The sequence below is a fragment of the Centropristis striata genome, chromosome 9, assembly GCF_030273125.1.
Source record: "Centropristis striata isolate RG_2023a ecotype Rhode Island chromosome 9, C.striata_1.0, whole genome shotgun sequence".
NCBI classification, from domain to species: Eukaryota; Metazoa; Chordata; class Actinopteri; order Perciformes; family Serranidae; genus Centropristis; species Centropristis striata.
In genome coordinates, this window is record NC_081525.1 from 31,499,397 (window position 1) to 31,518,423 (window position 19,027).

General features: G+C 38.1%; 1 protein-coding gene across 1 annotated transcript; it reads right to left on the reverse strand.

Annotated features, from left to right (window-relative positions):
• Positions 1 to 698: 698 nt before the first annotated feature.
• vtg3 (vitellogenin 3, phosvitinless) lies at positions 699 to 16,466 on the reverse strand. The gene is made up of 28 exons (XM_059341142.1): positions 16,427 to 16,466; positions 15,940 to 15,960; positions 15,598 to 15,749; positions 14,051 to 14,302; positions 13,801 to 13,962; positions 13,559 to 13,707; positions 13,325 to 13,475; positions 12,980 to 13,137; positions 11,501 to 11,666; positions 10,718 to 10,843; positions 10,339 to 10,557; positions 9,634 to 9,851; positions 9,440 to 9,537; positions 8,904 to 9,028; positions 8,713 to 8,814; positions 8,389 to 8,508; positions 8,109 to 8,295; positions 7,903 to 7,993; positions 7,639 to 7,824; positions 6,468 to 6,588; positions 6,209 to 6,377; positions 2,845 to 2,954; positions 2,679 to 2,753; positions 2,270 to 2,476; positions 1,528 to 1,673; positions 1,210 to 1,348; positions 999 to 1,112; positions 699 to 800 (listed from the first exon to the last, which is right to left on the reverse strand). Exons 1-27 carry the CDS (start codon positions 16,464 to 16,466, stop codon positions 1,005 to 1,007), a joined length of 3,798 nt encoding a protein of 1,265 aa, XP_059197125.1. The 3' UTR covers positions 699 to 800; positions 999 to 1,004.
• Between the last annotated feature and the right edge of the window lie 2,561 nt (positions 16,467 to 19,027).

Here is a 19,027-nt window from a genome sequence, read left to right on the forward strand (position 1 = left end):
CTTTTTCTTATTTATTTATGGAGCTATTTTAAAAAAGCCTTTTTCTCAGCCCAGCTTTCTTGCAAAGATAAGAGCCATTTTACCTGCTCACCCTCATGAGTAAAGAGTTATACTTGAAATATGCTTCAGCGTGACTTTAAGTTGTGAGACAATTCCAAGGTTTAATTGTAAATCTAATTGATTTTAACACTCACAGCTGTCATTGGTTTGCATTTATTGTATGTACTACCTCACTGAAAATAAGGTTTCTCCCTCAATTTTTTAAATAAATAAAATAAAAAGTTAGAATTTGAATATATCAAACATTTAGTGCTTAATTAAATATTATGAGTATACTGTAACTGCAGTCCAGATGGGTTTTAATCTTTCTTGGTGCATTAAGAAGCAGAAAATGTTTTATTAAATGTTGTTATAGCTGCTCTTCATTGCATTGCTCCCATGTAATCATGGGATACTCACATTCAACACACGAACAAAGGATTTATGGTGACAGAATTGGAGCAAAAAAACAAAAGTTGCTGAAACAAGTTTTTAGTGAATCCAGTATTAGGGAGATACAGTGTTTTGGGACATAAGCATGAATTTACACAATATTTAATCAAAAGAGGGTGTTCAAATATTAACATGCTTTATGATGAATAAATCAGAGCCTTTACAGGTTATTTCCAAACTGGTGACATCTGACGGATTACTGATGCATCTTTTATGATCCTCACTTTCATCACGGTGGTGAGATTTTGGTTGCAGCGTTATCACTGTGAAAAGAGGCATCTGGCTCCCATCTGGGCTTTGTTGTCTTTCTGCAGCACAAAACATATTTTAAAAAGCAAGCAACAAAAAAAAACCAGCACAGCTTGCTTTTACACATCTGCTTTGCATAGAAATCTGTCAAAACATTCCACCACCCCACACACAAGATACCACAATATTCAAAAAGACACAGAAAATGTGTACGGACATCCAATTAAGCTTAATCAAACTGGTTTTATGTAGCTTACATGTTTTTATGCACTTCCAAAGCTGTCTATTGTTGTGTTTCTGATGTCGTGTTGAAACTCCAGAAAACTGGCAGGAGACAGTGGGACTGGAATGGCCTGCCGGTAGACTGTATACTAATGACAAGACAGAAGAAATGACACATCCATGTAAATACAGCAGTCGATACAAGCTTTGCATAAAAATGTAGGCGGCGAATGTTTTCTCCAATACCTCTGGGAATTTAATCTTCACATCGACGCTGTCTGCTGAGGCGGCAACAACAGACGCAGAAACCTCCTGCTTGGCATTTCTCTCATGCAGCTGGTAGAAGCCGAGGAGGAGAGCCATGCCTGGGATGTAGCTTTCAATTCTAGGAGAGGTGAAAAAGTCTCCTTTAACAACACATGGCACTATGTGTCATGACTGTAAACACAGAAAGTCATCTTTTTTTCAGTTTCTTCTTCTTCTTTTGCTCACCTCTCTCTCTTCCACTTCTTCCATTTTTTTCTTCCTTGATACAAATGTGACCTTTATTCTACTGACTCTCACCTTGTGCCCGTCTGCGCCATGTTCTCTGGGATCTTGGTCCAGCTTACTTTGGCCTTGAGTGTTGGTTTAGAGCCAGGCAGATGACCAGTTGCAGATCTCATTGATATTTCATAGGACTGACATTCAGCTCCCCATCTAATGTGTGTCTAGGCCAAACACAGGAGATCAATCATGAAGGGAGACTTTACACACACAAGGCTTCAGCCTCGCTGTGCAATATATAATTAACCCTAACCCTAACCTTTAACTTACCATAAGTGAGATTTGGAATGTAGGAAATTTAACATATGGTGTATTTTAACACATTTACCAGGCTAAATATACTAATTTCTATACACAGTCACAATCCAGATAGACAGTTTGCCTTCAAAGTCAGAGTGGCAAATTTTGAAGCAACCTGGCTGCAGCTAAACTAAATAAACAAAAAACCTAAATAATAAACATAATTCATAAAATATAACAGCTTATAGCTGGTGCAACTACTTCAACACACACAACTGCTTCATCAGCTGCTGACACTACGGTTGCTTAAAAGGCTGCCAAAGTTGACTAGAAATAATTTAAAAGTTGTGTTTTTAAAGTATTCATACCTGCCAACAATGACATTTCTATGTTAATAATGCTATAATCACTGGCTTAAGTGATAATAGTAAAACCTAACAATATTATTCTTTAAAATGTATAAAAATGTATGCACTCAACAGAAAGCAAAAAACAAGAATCCTGTGTATTTTATATCTACCTTTGCCTCGACATGAGCATTCACAGTGGCGTCCATGCACATCTTCCAGTTGGTGTCTTCTCCAACCTGGGACATGATCATCTGGGCGTTCTGAATGTTTGCCTCGGGCGTGTAGTAGAAGGCAGCATCATAACCCTCGGGCTTCTGGTTGCCACTCATGGCGAGGGCTTTGATACTGAATACAGCTTCAGGTGTTGAGTCCCAGCCCTGTCGGATGAGATAGAAAGCAGTCCAACAGGCTGTAAATGGGTTTGTGTACATCTTGTCCAATATAACTCAAGAAATACTGTATATTTTGGATGATCACCACCTTTTAGGTGTGTATTTATGCATGTAAATAGCTTCTTTTTTTGTTGTTGATCATGAATCATTGGTTTTTTTTCAGTGAAACAGTCTTTGTTTTACATACTTCTGTTACGTGGTCCTGACGGCTTGATTCTCTCTCACTCGAGCCTGAATCAGAGGACAGACGCTGGATGGCTTCCTGTAAACACAATTAAGCAACAGGAAAATTTGAAATGATAAAACACCAGAACAGCTGCACAGATAATAACATTACAAGAGTAGCCAAATACCTTGGAAAGTCTCCTCAGAGTCTCAAGCAGTTGGCGTGTGCTCACTGGAGGTCTGCTTGGGCCGCCATTAACCTCAAAGTGGATTTTGTCAACAGCTTTGATTGCCTGGGCTAATAAGAGTGCACAGGCTTCGTTAGCAAAGAGTTAAGATAGAAACAGATAGACCCTATTATATGATAAACTGCCAGTGTGTGTACACTGTGATGAGATTCTTCAGAGATTTCAAACAATTAGTACTAGTAATGTTATGATACTATATTATGTACAAGGAGCACACCTACAACAAGCATTCCTTTTCAAGTATTTATTTATACAGCAACCTATGCCCTTTAACCTCAAAATGTGTGTGTGTGTGTGTGTGTGTGTGTGTGTGTGAGTGAGAGAGAGAGAGAAACATGTGTATCTGGAGGAGTGTGCGTGCTTCGGCGCACAGTTGTGTGTGTAACAAAAATCGCATAAAGTTACCTGTGTGTGTGTGTGTGTGTGTGTGTGTGTGTGTGTCTGTGTGTGTGTCTGTGTGTGTGTGTGTGTGCGTGTGTGTTTTTGAAGCATGTGTATTATCAGGGGTATTTTATGCCAGCACACTATACTTAAACGCCTAGAATGCGTCGCCTGTGCCAGCATAAAGTCTGATTAATAGGCGTGCTTACAGACACGGGTATTGCGAGTACACCAGATGACATGGGTGACGGGTGAAAAGTGCCACTAGCGAACGTAGTGGACGCCTGTGTGTGTGTGTGTGTGTGTGTGTAACGCGTGTACGCCTATAACAGTTCAGCTGTTACACAGAGTCTCAGCTTCATATGGTATTGTTTATAAGAAAGCAGAACTTATAGATGAACTCCAAGCCCCCACAGAGCTGTCAGGATATTTCTATTATTTTCAGGCCCGTTTTTATTTTCTTGTTAACGAAATCTCTCTCTCTCTCTCTCTCTCTCTCTCTCTCTCTCTCTCTCTCTCTCTCTCTCTAGGTTTGAATGATATCGAATTGATATTTAATGATAGCAAGGGTGAAAGGGATAATTAAAATAATTTCAGCTACTTAAAAATAGTTATAGTAAAGTGCAACGCTCACAGCCAGTTCCCAGCTTCGCGCGCGGACATACAGTTCATTACGCACCAGCTGTTATTAGGTAGGTTTACCTGCCTGCAGAAGCCGTAATCGCTGTCACCCCTGAATATTAAGTAGCCATGCGGACCTATCTAATGAATATTCAGTAGCCATGTGGACAGCAGTCCGTTCACAATATGATTCCATCGGACCTTATATCTACACTGTTTAACCCAATTCGGCACTTATGCGCAGTCCCATTATGTTTTACAGACATTCGTAGTTAACTAATGAGGTAAAACATTTTGTTTAAGCTGCATTTTGCTGACTTTCACTCCTAAAACAGGCTAATTAAGCCTCCGGTTTTGGCCGGAAAAACGTTAAGTTTATCTGGTACGTACGAGATAGTCTTTCTCTTCATCTATAAGTTGTGCTTTCTTATAAACAATACCATATGAAGCTGAGACTCTGTGTAACAGCTGAACTGTTATAGGCGTACACGCGTTACACACACACAGGCGTCCACTACGTTCGCTCGTGGCACTTTTCACCCGTCACCCATGTTATCTGGTGTACTCGCAATACGCGTGTCTGTACGCCTATGTAGAATTGTACTTAACAGTCACGCGGGTCTTCATGTCACGTATTTGAGGCGTAGTTCACCCGTCACGCAGCCGTCACGTAGGCGTATGCGCAACAACGTGTGTACAGCGTCTGCGTGACGCCTGCGTGACGCCTGTCTGTCCATTGAAAGTGAATGGAATTTACACGCGCACGTTAGACGTTTGATGTCATCGCATAGGCGCTGTACACGCGTTTTAGTATAGTGTGCTGGCATAAAATGCCCCTCATATGTGTATCCTGAGGACTGTGCACGCCTACGCGCATGTGTGTGTGTGCGTGTATCTGTAACTGTAATCACATCGAAGCATCAAAGGCAATCAGAGCACAGCAATCAACAGAATTAACTGCCACCAACTGTCAAGGTTCCGTAACAGAGGTGGACAGACTCAGAAAAACTAAATCTGAGGGAAATGATCTTGCTGCATGGACAGATTATTTCACTTGACAAGATTTCTTAAATTAAGATTGTTAAATCTAGAAATAAGCATGTTGTACACTTAAAATAAGAAATTAACTCTTAAACAAGATAAATTAAAGTTACAAGCAGGGATGAACTGACCCAAGCAGAGTGCACTGCAAATGATTTGTTTCTTACCAAGATAAAAAAAAACTTTAGAATTTAAAACTTTAATAATTTAGAAGTGTTACATAATTTACCTTGTTTTAAGAGTTAATTTCTTATTTTAAGCGTACAACATGCTTATTTCTAGATTTGTTGTTAAATTCTAAAGTGAAATTATGTGTCCATGCAGCAAGATAATTTCTCTCAGATTCAGTGTTTTATCTTGTTTTTAGACACACCTTTTTTGCAGTGTGTCATGTTTAAGTGTAGTTTAGTGTGTGTCAGTTAATTGTGTCATCACTCTTTGGTGTCGTTATGGTGCAACAGAAAACACTTTTGTCTCATGTAAGTTAATGGGACGTACGCACTTTACAACTGTCAACATCATAAGATTGCTGTTCTGATCAGATTACAAAACTTTTTTGTCTAATAATGGGTTATCTTGAGGTTGTTGTAGTTTTCATACAAGTAAACTGCAACAGGTGGTCACACATCACAAGACATTTCATCCTCGACAAGTCTGTCCAAACAAAGTTTCATCAAAAATCCCAGCATGCTAGAAGTGATACAAAACATATAAAAGTTGGACGTCCACAAGAAGCTGATATTCTAAGAGGTTAATGTTCTGATTTGCAGTCAAAAACAAAAAAGAAAGCTATATAGAGGACAGAAAGGTTGGGGAAATGCCGGCAGGACAGATTGTCTGTTCTGCAGGGAGAGTTGGAGGTAAATAAATGATTTTGCAAAGCTTTTGCAGGATGTAATGACTCCTTCCCCTGATATTTCCCTCACCCCATATCTTGCGCTCTCATTGGCTTCAGGTCGTCACTGCTGTCATTGCAGATCAAAACTATTTTCACACTACTGGATTTGGACTTGCACACAGGTCCAGATATTCAACTTGCTAGATATCTCACAGGTGTCTGCTCTCAGATCGTGTCTTTGAAAGTAAACACATCGATCATCACTCACAGGAGCAACCCTGTAGTGAAACTTGTTCTTAACAGTGTGGCTTTAGTTATGTGCCTGAACTGCTAAATATTTGTTTCGTTCTTGTGGCCATATGTAATTTTGTGACTTTGTTTTGGATTGCACAGTCCTCTATGGTGTAATGTGTTGCACTGTACCTGGGACTACTTTGATCTCCATGTGGGTGTATCCCAGGAAGTAGTACAGGGGGTATTCCTCGTGATAATACTCTCTCCTTAATTCAGACTTCACGCATAGACCTGCTCCATAAATATTACTCTCAGCACACACTTTGGCGTTTGGATGCCAGGTGTTTGATGTCAGGATCTGCTGGATGAAAAGAAACATCTGCTTTATGTTCTGTAAGTCTTAATTAGTTAAACTCTGACAGTAATCTCCTAAAGGTGTTAAACGTACCTGATCTGACTCTGACTTCACAGCTGTGGGCTGTGGAGAATCAATAGCGTTGGGCATTATCGGGGTAATTTTAGCCATAGTTGGCTCTTCAATGTTCCTGGAGACTGCGTACACGTTGGAGCTGTTCATTAGAAAGGAAAATAAGATCTCTTAGATAATGTGTCTCTTAGACGCTTTGGCTGCATTGTGGATACAATGTATAAAACTTAAAGCATGTGACATAACGTCTTTACACATAAGGTGGATTTGATTTTGATTCTTAAGGCCTTAACACACCAGGGGTATTTTTAATGTGTGAATAATTGACAATATTATATTATATTCACACACACACACACACACACACATATATATATATATATATACATATACATATATATACACACTTAGAGGGCTGTGCAATCCACACATATATATATATATATATATATATATATATATACAATTTTTTTTCAGAGCATGGTTGGCTATTCTGAGCTTTCAAAATACAACAAAAAGGAATCAACAAGCACTTTATGTCGAATGGGCTTTCAAGACTTACACTATAGTGTAGCTGAGGGTTATGAATTGAGCCTATACTTATAAAACAGTGACACCGAGGCTCCATGATCTGAACCAAGGCTGCAAACTTTATCCATCTTTTCAACCTTCACAAATTTACAGTAAAAGCCTAAGAAATATACACTAAGTAACTGTTTACCTGACCTCCAATTCTTTGAGCATTTTGCTAAAAGGAAACCCATAAAAAAACATGTTATACAACAACTCACCTCAGACTGCCGGACACCACTACTACTCTAGGTCAATAGGATCTAGGTAGCTGGTCCTCTGCTTGCAAATCTATTCAAACCTTTTATTGAACAAGTGTTGCTTCCTGTATGTTTGATTCAATGTGTGTAAAGGTCTTAGTGTCTTATTGTGTTTAAATGAGTAAGGTGCACTATTTTACTATTAAATACTATTACTATTTCCAACTCCAGCACAGTGCATTACAAACCAACCATTCATGTTTTTCAGTCTGTTTCATGGTCATTTACTTTCATGGGTATTGATGTGGTGGTTTAAACATAGAACAGTCTTGCCACTTTGTGCAATCATGATTTGGTATTTGGAAATTTTTTCAGAATATTTTCCTATATGAAACCATTTTCCCAACACCCCTGAAACATACCTGACAGAAAGGAGTGAAAACTCTTTTTTACATGGCGGGAAGTCAAGTTCAAACTTCCTTTCTCTGCGATTGAACTTGGCAGAAAACTTCCATGGGATAGCAATTGGTGTTTTGCTCTTAAACTCAGAACCACACTGGAACAGCTCAGTGTTGATCCCATAGAAAACCCAAAAGTCCTTTGTGAAACTAAAAGAGAAAGACATTCTTTCAGTAGTTGGAACTCCACAGAATAAATATAAATAGCATGAATGATAAATATTTTACCCAACAAAACCATCAGTCTCCAGTGAAATTTCAGAAGTCAGCAGTTGCGTGATCAGACGATCAGTCAGTGGTGGATTCACTGAAGCTTTGGCTACATAACAAGAAAATGAATTTAATAATAGTTTATCTAAATAAAATATATAGTTTTAGTCATTAATCAACTGTATTTGTAAGCTGGTCATATGCTTAGGGATTTGACTTTTCACCATTAACAGTGATCCCATTGACAGTTTCATAGTATTTGCTGATCTCCAGTGGAAGACCCAGGATGGTAGCTTGGAAGTAGCGAACCTCAACGATTAAGAATGGCTTTGTCCGATGCCACGACACTCCTCTCTGCAGATTCTCAACCACAGTCCACAGAGGGCTCTCTTTCCCTGGAGAAAGATAATCCTGCAAGTAAAATCACAGGAGAGCTGCATGTGACAGGCTGTTTGTTGAATGAATTACCTCAGACATGTTGGATTGTTTCACTTATTCTCTCACCCTCATCAAGTTCTGGATGGTTTCTTTGTTAAAATCAGCAAAGAACCACTCTTGTCCAGAGGCACGTAAATAGGTAGACAGGACAGGCTTATCATTGGGCAGGACATCCCAGTTTTGAAACTGAAAATGGCACAGCACAAAAGTCCAGTGTGTTGGATATAGTGGAATGAAGCTGTGAGGCATGAGGCAAAAGGGTGTTCCCAGCCTTTTACCCAACACCTTAGTTAGGATATGCAGTTACAGATGATGAACATTCAATTCCTGCCAATAAAAGAACCCCCTCTTTTTTTTTTTACACAATGGTCCACATCTTTAAAGTCTCACCACATTTAGAACAGCCTGAAAGTCATCGAAACTTAGATCTCCTTTCAAACCAGGGATGGCGTTACCAAACAGCTCCTTGAGTCCTTCAGTATTGACACCAAGCTGCAGAGTAAAAAGAGTAAAAATATTACTCTTTATGATATCAAATACTCATTTATCTTCATTGACACTTTTGGTGTGTGTTGCTTTACTTCAAGTAGCTGCAGAATTCTACCAATGAAAAAAAATTTCCCCTTCATCATGATTTCAGTGGGAAAGAAGTTTGTTGCACTTCGGAGCATGAAGACTTCTGTGGCTGTTCCAATCAGGAAATCATCTGTATCAGGTGGAAAAGCAAACAGTCAAATAACAGTTTGAGAAAAATCTAAGAAAATGTTTTTGCTGCCCAGTCAACGGAAATTTCTTTTTTGGTGATATAAAGTATTTTAGGCACACTTTAACCCCAATATATACAATCCAATTCCAATCTTTATTGAAACTGCTTCCAGTAGTTACATATGGAAGACGTTATTTTAACCCTAACTGTAATCTTTTTCTGAGCCTTAACCATGTTGTATTTGTTTGAATTCACAATGTTAACAACATGTTAAAGACTAAAAGGCAGTGTGTCATGAGTAGAGAATGAAAAGAGGTTCAGAAACGTAGAGGTTCTTTGATTATATCTGTGGTTGCAGAAATGTACAATTCCAACATTTATTCTGTTGACTGGGTTGTTATTTGAGCATACCATTAAACCAATCCATTCTCGTCGCTTTGCTGTAGTGATAGCAGAGACGACCGAATTTGGGGGTCAGGATTTTCACGGCTACGTTGCAGGCGGTTGAGCTAATGCAAAGAACACACAAATGTTTAAAGCTGGAAAACATTTGAAATGATGTATGAATTATAACATGTCTCATTATAATTGTATGTCATGCTCACAGGAAGTGATTGTTTGGAGTGCTGGATCTGGACAAGCCTCTCAAGTAGGAATAAGCAAAACTTATAACATTGAGGTCTTTCTCCCCCTGAAGATGTACAGTCACTGTGGACACCAGAGCCATCGAAGGCTTAGTGTCAAACAGGATCATGAAGGCCAGCATGCGTATCTCAGTAGGAAGGTTCTTCTGCATGAACAGACTCATGGTGATGTCTTGGACCTAAAAACCCACAAAAATCAGGAGTTCAGAAAGATCAACCGACTTTCTGTTCTGTTTCAACGCAGTCCCCATTATTTCCTGAACAGGCGATGAACTTTAAAAACGGCAGATTACTGTGAATGTTGTAGATATAAATAGGGAGAATATTGTGTACCTCCACAATGTAAAGATAATGTGACAATGGAATCAGACTTGCCATTTTCACATGGTTGTTAAAATTATTCTCACCTGCCACAATGAAGGAAATTAAATACATTTTCCAGGAACAGAATAGTCCACTGTTTTGTGCAAATGCATTGTTAATCTGAATTTGACCCTTATCAGAAAATTACATTTTCAAGTCTACTATGGAGCACAGAGCATGCAATTACCATAAACATGATTTCTATAAAAACTTAGCATAAAGCTGTGATAAATGAGCATCTAAAAAGCCGTCCTTCATTCTGGCATGTTATATATATATATATATATATATATAAATATTTACGCTGTGGGGATCTCTGGCGGCTATGAGTCTCATAGACTGCACAGCAGCACTCAGCACACGAGGTGGCAGATCCACAGGGTTGGCAGCAACTCCAGGGAGGAAGCGCATGATGGTTTTAATGCTGCCTGGATGACCGGCGTTCCCCAGAGCTTTCAGAGCAAGGACCATGTCGGCCTCGTTGCCATTCTTCAGACTTTCGGTGGCCATGTCCAGCAGCGGCTAGTACAGATGTTGAACAGATATGCAGCCAGTTGTTACAAATACTTACTGACTACATTATACATTTAAATACAGATCATTTATTGATGTTACTACGCAGCTTTCTTCATCACATACCAAATTAATTTAACATTTTTTTGTGATTTATTCCTCTGATTACCTGAACAGCAGCTACAGGACAAGGTGTGTAATAGGCGCAGTGCTTGTACACCAGAGAGCCATAGGAAAGCACCACAGTATGCCAGAGATTGGCATCAGATTTACAAAAGGTTGTGTTCAGGAACATCTGCGAAAAAAGACACAGAAATAGAAATGAAACCAAGTGGCATCCTCTGGGCCTGAAAAGTGAAGCCAATAGAAGTGCTTTAAACCTGCAATCTTTCTGATCACCAGCAGGGGGCGACTCCAGTGGATGAAAAAAGAAGTCTATGAAAATGTATCCTACTTCTCACTTGGTGAATATTGCTAGTTTGTAGTGTTAATAATACAACATGATGTTCACTTGGTAAATTAAGGTCCCACTTACAGTTAAATGGATGATAAAGCAGAGTATGCTTCAGGGCGTGGCTATATTGTGATTGCCTACTCGCTACCATGGAAAAACTGTGAATTTTCATCTTTGACCCTTAAACAGTGCATTTTCAGTTCATCACAGTTAATTAGAACATTTTTGGTTGCCTGTTCGCTGATAACTTTTCATCCTGCTCCCCAGCTTCACCCTCCCATCCAAATATGGTCACTTCTGGCTCCCAAAAACAAAGATGGACATACCCAAAATGCCAAAGTTGAGGCTCCAAAACAGTAGTATAAAACCAAAGGGTGACGTCACAGTGACTACTCCCACTTCTTTTATACAGTCTATGATTTTGACATGACCTAGTATCATTGCATTGTATAATTCTTAAATATTCAAATTACTCCTCCATGTTTAGCATTAACTCACTTTAGCCATTTCAACCAGATCAGGGATAGGTTGGAGATGGTTTACTGCCAGCAAAAGTGTTTCGAATGCCTCAGTTACAGACACATCTGCAGCCTCGAACCTCGTTTCCAGGAACTTCAGGATTCTGGCATCGTTGACTTCAACAATCATGTCCAAAAACCAACGTCTAATAAGTGAAAGGGGGAAGATGGATACTTCAGGCAATACTTAAGAATTATTCTTCAAATCAATAAAGAGAGGAAAGTGAAAAGATAAAAGTGAGAATTTCAGATGTCATGTTTAATTGCACTTGAAATACAAGGTATCAGTTATATCCTTAATCTTAATGAGTGAGGAAAGTGGTCCTCCTGTCATCATGTCTCACATGTAATAAATCATTCATCGATGGTAATGTGCCAGACTAAATCCGTCCTGAATTAAGTGGGAGGATGCTCTTCAATTAGCTATTCAGCTGAGTGGATCAGTATCAGATTCAAGACATGGCCTTGGACTATTTTGTTCACCATCTTATAATACTTTAATGAAAAGCTTATGGTTAAAGGTTATCTGTGAAGGAATTTCACTTTCAAACATTACTTCAGTGTGCCCACTGGGTACAAAGACATGCTGAACAAAATCATTTCTGAAGTAAAACCCTTCTCGCCAATGTCAAGTTTAAGCAACCCAAATAATTTGGTCCAGATAAGTGAACACACTTCTATTCACTGTGTCTCAGTGACTTCACATAGTTCATTTTGATGTCTTTAAAATCCTCAAAGCATTACATAATAACTTCTATATTTCTCAACCTGGAATCTTTTCCCCCATGTTTTTGTTTCCAAGGGAGTAATGAGGCTGACAAGATTTGCACTCTTTTGGTTTTAAGAGTGACCATGTTAACTATTGACTCAGCTGAATGTGTCGTGGTAATGATGACAGCTGCAGAAAACATGAACAAAACATTTAGGTGTCCTTTGTAAAAGCCATCAATTTTACTGCAATCCATTTTAAACACATATTCATCTGTGTCTATTATCCACTTCAACCATTTATGTAAGTAATTACAAGCAACCACATTTATTTAGCTGAAAGTCACCAGTTAACATGGTCACTCATGAAAAGGAAACACTGGCTGCAATGTAATGCCTTGGGGAAGTTGTGCATCGTCAATATATGATCACTCATAGTGCTTGTTTTTTGCACTGACATGCTCAGATAGTTATTATTATTATTATTATTATTATTATTATTATTATTATTATTATTATCTGACAATGTTATGGAAGCGACTCTACAGAGAAATAAACATCCAAGTTAGAGTTAGAGAGAGAGAAGACTAAATCATGTTGGCATAGAGAAACTAGTGTTGTCGGAAATATATTTCAAGTCATGGTGAACTATTTAGCAGATTTTGACAATGTGGAAGAGGTCTTTAAATTCAATAGACACTGTGATTTATTTAAACCAGACTGTGCAGATGAAGAGGTTATTGTTACTCACCTTTGCTCTTCATTTCCTGCAAACTGCTTCCACATAACTTCTAATCCTTCATAAGGCATCGCTCGCAGGAGTTGATACAGCTTTATAGTGTCCTCTGTTGTTGCACTGTCAACCTGGTAACGATTAACCTCAGCCAGATGCTTGACCAACTCGATAGCCTGTAAATAGAAACATACAAATATTACTTGATGAGTGCTTTCCCCCTAGAATAAGATCATTTGTGCACAAATTAATACATTTCTCATTACAAAGCTTTGGTGATGAGGTACTGATTGATGTTCGTTCAGTTATATCAATCCATAGAAGGATTGCCATGTGTATCTTTCAGCAGTATATCCTTGTCACCTTTGGTACTGGGTCATCCAGGTTCTGCATCACAATGGGCATATTAGTTTCTGCAACGACAAACTTAAAAACAAGGCCGCCCTTGCTTTCCATTGGCCCATACGTGTAGGTCCTCACTGTGTCACTCACGCCGAGCAGCACAATTTCATTCCTGCAGGAGAGAGTGGAGGATTTGTTTGGCAGACAGGCATTGTGGATGAGCGGGCGTAATGTGCACATATTTCCTTGTCTTACATGGCTTGCATCTTGAAATTGCCGCCCTTCACGTTGAAGGGACTGAAGTGCTGTTGCTCCAGGCCATGAGCTCTGGTAATGAGACCTCCTTCTGCTGTTGGTTTGACTGTGTAGACATACCTCACTGTTGAAATGACAGATTCCCCTCTCTGGATTGGAGGGCACAGACAAAAATAGCACTGTCTTCAATCCGTTTCATTTTTATTGTAGACTTGGATGCATCTGCGGCGAGATAAACAGACCTGTTTAGCGTCTTGGTCGACTACTGCGGTGGCCATTCCCCTGTAGATGGCTGCTTTCTCCTTGCAGTTATTGATTTCCACAACCTGAGTGACGGTCATTTCCTTTGTTTTCTCGTCTTCTTCAGTGACATAGTTACTCGGACACTTCCCATGGATGCCAATCTACAAACAAAATCAAACATTGCTTTTTTATAAAATTACTTTTCTGCTGATGGTGCAGAGAGTGGTTCATTTGTCAGCAGTGGCTTACCTCTTCAAGCTCATAGATCCTCTGTGTGGTCTTCACTGTGCCTTGGAATAAACCCAGTATTCCTCTCACAATGTTGACTATAGTGTCAGAAACTTCAGCAGAGGCTCGGATGTCACTGACGTGTCCACCAGCGTAGTCAAACATGATGGGTTTGATGAGCTGGGCAGCAATGCGCTGGGTGAGCTTCGGGGACACTTTAAAGTCGTTCTTTCCCGGGAAGCCATTGAACTCCTCGACGGCCAAATCGGAAATCTTTCAAACAGAAAAGGAAAAATGAAGAGTTTATTTCTCTTGTGTGACGTTCATGACTATATGTAGATGACACACAGATGACTTTTGTAAACCAGTAGAAGTAGGGAAAAATGGAATTGTGTTTGTACTATTTTCCTGGATTGTTAAAGCCAATTTTACTGTAATTCTAATAGTCTTTGAACACAGCATCCATGTATGACTGAAAGTTGACAAACACAGGATTTTAAGGTGATTGTTTTTCATGTTTTGTATCATGAGCAAATCACAATTTGACAATGATTATAAAGGAAAAGTCCACCCCAATAATCCAAAATCGATATTTTTCCTCTTTGTTTAGTTGAATGAATGTTGCCATTGTTTGCAAACACTAGATGTGACACTTACTTAAAAATACTTTAAGGTTTATGAACCAAAACAGTTTGGTTAAGGTTAGAAAAAATGAAGATTGTGCACACTGGTTTCCAAGTGTAAAGACATGGGTTGGTTGGTCCCCTCCACCTCCCCTCCCCTCCCACCTGCTTGGCTGTTAACATGATATTGCTTCATCACTGTTAAAAAAACAAAACAACAACAACAACGTAGGCCTATCTGTGGTTTGCAGGAAAGCACAATGCCAACATTTTTTTGCTGCCGGCTATGTAGCTCCGACATGAAGCAGCTCAAAACAAGATCTGTGTATTATCTTTAGTAACCAGGTCATGTTTTCAGAAATCATGTATACTCAAATTTATATTTTTGGTGTTTAGAGCACCACAAGCCAAGTGGCAGACATCTCTATGGCCAATATCTCCAACACTCTTTTTTTCACTCACGGCAAAAACTATTGACATTGAAAAATAGCACTACAGAGAAATAAATAAACTACTCAAAGAAAAAAATATATATTTTTGATTGAAATGTCCCTTAAAAGTGCTACATACAATACATATCAGCCTGACCATATTTCACATGTTGCAGGAAACATAATAACCATAAGTGAGATAAAGTGGGGTCTTATTAGGGGATAACTAAGGAGAAGGAAGGAAAGGGGGATTTCTGTGCCGAAGCAAAGAAAGGCACCCACATCTTTTAAGATTTCTTGGAAAAGCCTTTTAAGGTATATCAGGATTTGTAATTTAGTAGCTATACATTATTAAACATTTCTTTTATCCACAGAGTGTGAGATGGTGGTGTATCAAAACAAATCTTTGAACTGATTATCAGCACTTCATTTAAAAATGTTCAAAGTGGTTTTCCAATTTGTTTCAACTTTATATTCTAAGAGAGTTTGTATCACATTCAATCTTTGCTCTTACCTGAAGGATAAAAGTGTCTTTTGAGGCACCGGTGATCTTGAGTTTGCAGCTCATTTTGGCTCCAGACTCGGCAAGGTTCGGCATGCCTAGTCCAAAATTCACCACTCCCTCATACCTGTACTCATAGGTTTTCGCTGAGTCCAGTCCGAGCTCTGGATTATGTATGAAAAACATAAAAAGTCATTGCACTTACTTTTTCATTGTAAATTTTTTGAAAAAGATTATTTTTACAGTATGTATTTTTTTTTAAATTTAATTTTATTAATTTCTGTGGGTCATCATATGAGGTACCAGGAAATTATATATTTTTACAGTATGGTTAAATAAATAAGAAATACTCACCATAACGGACACTCTGACATGCTAAAAGAATAAAAATGAAAACGTGTTAGCAATAGATCCTTCATGAATATAACAACACATTTCTTTTTATTATTTATGATCTACAGAACACTGTAAGTAGAGAACATGTTAAAGTGACAACACTTATTTCCAACATGATCTAAAGATGTTAAAACAGACACAAGACGTGTAACAAAACAATCAATCTGTAAAATGACAACATTCATGTAAACTAAACCAAAAAAGAAACAGTCTTGTAAAGACAGTTAAATATGCAAAACCAGATTTACGGCAAAAGTAAATTCACCGTACTACATAAATCATACCTAACTCACTGTTCAGATATCAATAAAATGTAAAATATAAAATGTAATAAATCACAATTCACAATCAATGAATTGCAGTTATTATGGAATGTTAAAGCTGGATTTTGATATCCTTTTACAAGTAATAATAATAATATCAATGAATCAATAAAAAAACTTACTGGCTAGGGCCACAAGGCAGCAGAGGAGGAGCCCCTGCATGTTGAGACTGAGGAGTAGAAGCAAATATTCCAGTCGTGTCCTTTATATACCAGCGTGTGTTTTCATTGGGGAAACTGGCTGCACAGAGAGCTTGTGATCAGGACCGAGGTCCAGCTTAAAGAACAGACTGATTTAAAGTAAACATATGTTGTTCATATCAGAGCCATGTTGACATTGTCAGAGTGACACGGGTAATATGTGAGAGATAACTGTCTCAACAAGCTTGTGAAAAGTAAATAAGAGGTTTTGATGGTTGTGGGACATATCAAACTGTTTGCCTTTGCTTTAGAGTTTAAAAACGGTAGAAATCTCTTGCTTTTTAATCACATAAACTCAAAACCAGGGGTAAAATAAGTTTAGATACTTTAAAAGTAGCACTGTGAAAATACTAAACTACAAGTAAAAGTTACCAACTTCAATTTAAAATCACCACATTTGGAGACACATGGTTTTCCAGTGGTGGAAGGAGTATTCAGATCCCAATTCAGATAAAAGTACTGATACCACACAGCAGAATTACTCCACTACATGTAAAAGTCCTGCATTGAAAACCTCACTGAAGTAGAAGTACAAAAGTATCAGCATCAAAATGTACTTTAAGTATCAAAAGTTAAAATTACTCATTATGCAGAATGCACCCACTTACATTGTTTTATATATTCTAAGCATATTATTGTATAATTATTATTGATGCATTTATGTCAGCAGCATTTTGCTTAATTTTAACTACTTAATATACTTTATAAACATGTGTAATAATTTAATAATAAAAATTAATAATAATTTATTGATGGTATTTTCTCATATTAAGTCTTGATCTGAAAAGTAGCTTAGATGTAATGGAGTAAAAAGTACGATAATTGCCCCTGGCTGTGGCTCAGTTGGTAGAGTGGTCGCCTATTGATTGGACAACCACAAATTGCTGCGATGCTGCGTTCATTGGTGTGTGTGAATGAACTAACCCTAACCCTGGTAGCCTCGGCCAGCAGTATGAATGTGTGTGTGAATGGGTGAATGAGCCTAGTGCGTAATGTAAAGCGCTTTGGATATAAGTGAATTCCATTTATTTAAGTATAGTACTTGGTAGTCATAGTTACATTCCACTTTTTTCACTGGATAGGAAGGGTATAAACAATTGTCATCTAAAAAGTAACTTAAGCTGTCAGATAAATGTAGTGGAGTTAAAAGTACAATATTTGCCTCTGAGATTTAGCATAACTATAAAGTTGCATAAAATGGAAATACTCAAGTACAAGTACCTTGATGTACTTATTTACAATCCACCTCTGCTCAGCACTCAAAACATGGTTTGTTTCCTGTATTTAAAAAACAACCCATGGTTTTTAATCACTCAGAAAATGAAGTAAACAAGTATTTCACAGCTGATTGGAGGCATAAACCTGGTGGGATCCTTGTGTATTCCCTCAGTGAGACGCAGCCACGTGGAGTGAAGGCAGAGCAGATGCAACCTGCTTTACTCTTTTACTTATTGAACATGTGGAGCGACTCCTGGTTTTTAAAATGTATACCCTGTCCCCTGGTATCGTAAAGCTCTCATGCTGGATAAGACAATGTCAGACAGTGTGGTGAATCATTGCTCTTTACGCCAATTTTACAATCTGCCGCAGCCTAAAGGGCTCCACAAACAGCTCGCTTTATATGTGCTGTCTGAGGGTGATGACACCGAGCAGCAATCAGCCAAAAGGGTCTATTCTTGGCGTCTTATGGGTTTCTAGACTTTAATTCACCTGATCCTGTTTATACTGTTTGTAATTTCAAAATCAGCCAGTAGAGGTCTCTAGCATCTCATTTTTGGCTTTAAATTAGGGAGAGAAACTTGTTTTGAAGACAAACAAAGAGGGGAAAAGCATTAAAATATGTTGAAGATCAGTTGTGATTAGTGATGTAATGATCTGAGTTCCAGCAGCACTTTTATCAGCCAAAGTAGTACATGTTTCTCATAAATTCTGCATTTCTTTTCACATTTTGTTTAGATCTAGTGGGCTGTTTATAGACTTGCTGAGTCGTACAAAGTTCTAGTTGTAAATCTGAAGTATAGACATTTTTTTAAATTTGAAAACATGTCATGGTTCCTAGTTCTCATATGTGAAGACTTCTGATTTTTTCTTTAATAATGTTGATGTTTGGACTGTAAAAAAACACAAAACAGTGTAAAGGTGTCACTTTGAACTCTGTGTGATTGTGACAGTGTTTCTCACTATTTTCAGATTGTTGTACAAACCAAACAATCAATAGGTTTATAGAGAAACTAATCTACAATGTAAATAATCAGTTAACAGTTGAAAATGAGCTCCACCTAAACCAACTACAAATGTCATATCCTGCTTTTACATTAATGCATGAGTAAAAATAATCTAATGATATAATACGAGTATGAAAGTTAAACTGGTTTGTTCCTCATTGAGCGCTTTAAGTATTTTTTTCCAGATTATACTTTCATACCTTTACTTAATTAACATATTTAATGCAGGACTTTTACTTGAGTAATATTACCAAGTGCTATTAAGTAAATGATCTGAATACTATATAATATACTGCAG

Excerpts from the sequence above, each read along its gene's own strand:
- vtg3 (XM_059341142.1), bottom strand. The coding sequence starts at position 16,466 with ATGCAGGGGCTCCTCCTCTGCTGCCTTGTGGCCCTAGCCA. Across the intron at positions 14,303-15,597 it reads AAGACACTTTTATCCTTCAG|ATTTCCGATTTGGCCGTCGA; the intron begins GTAAGAGCAAAG and ends TCTGTTTGAAAG. Across the intron at positions 13,963-14,050 it reads GGATCTATGAGCTTGAAGAG|ATTGGCATCCATGGGAAGTG; the intron begins GTAAGCCACTGC and ends TTTTGTTTGTAG.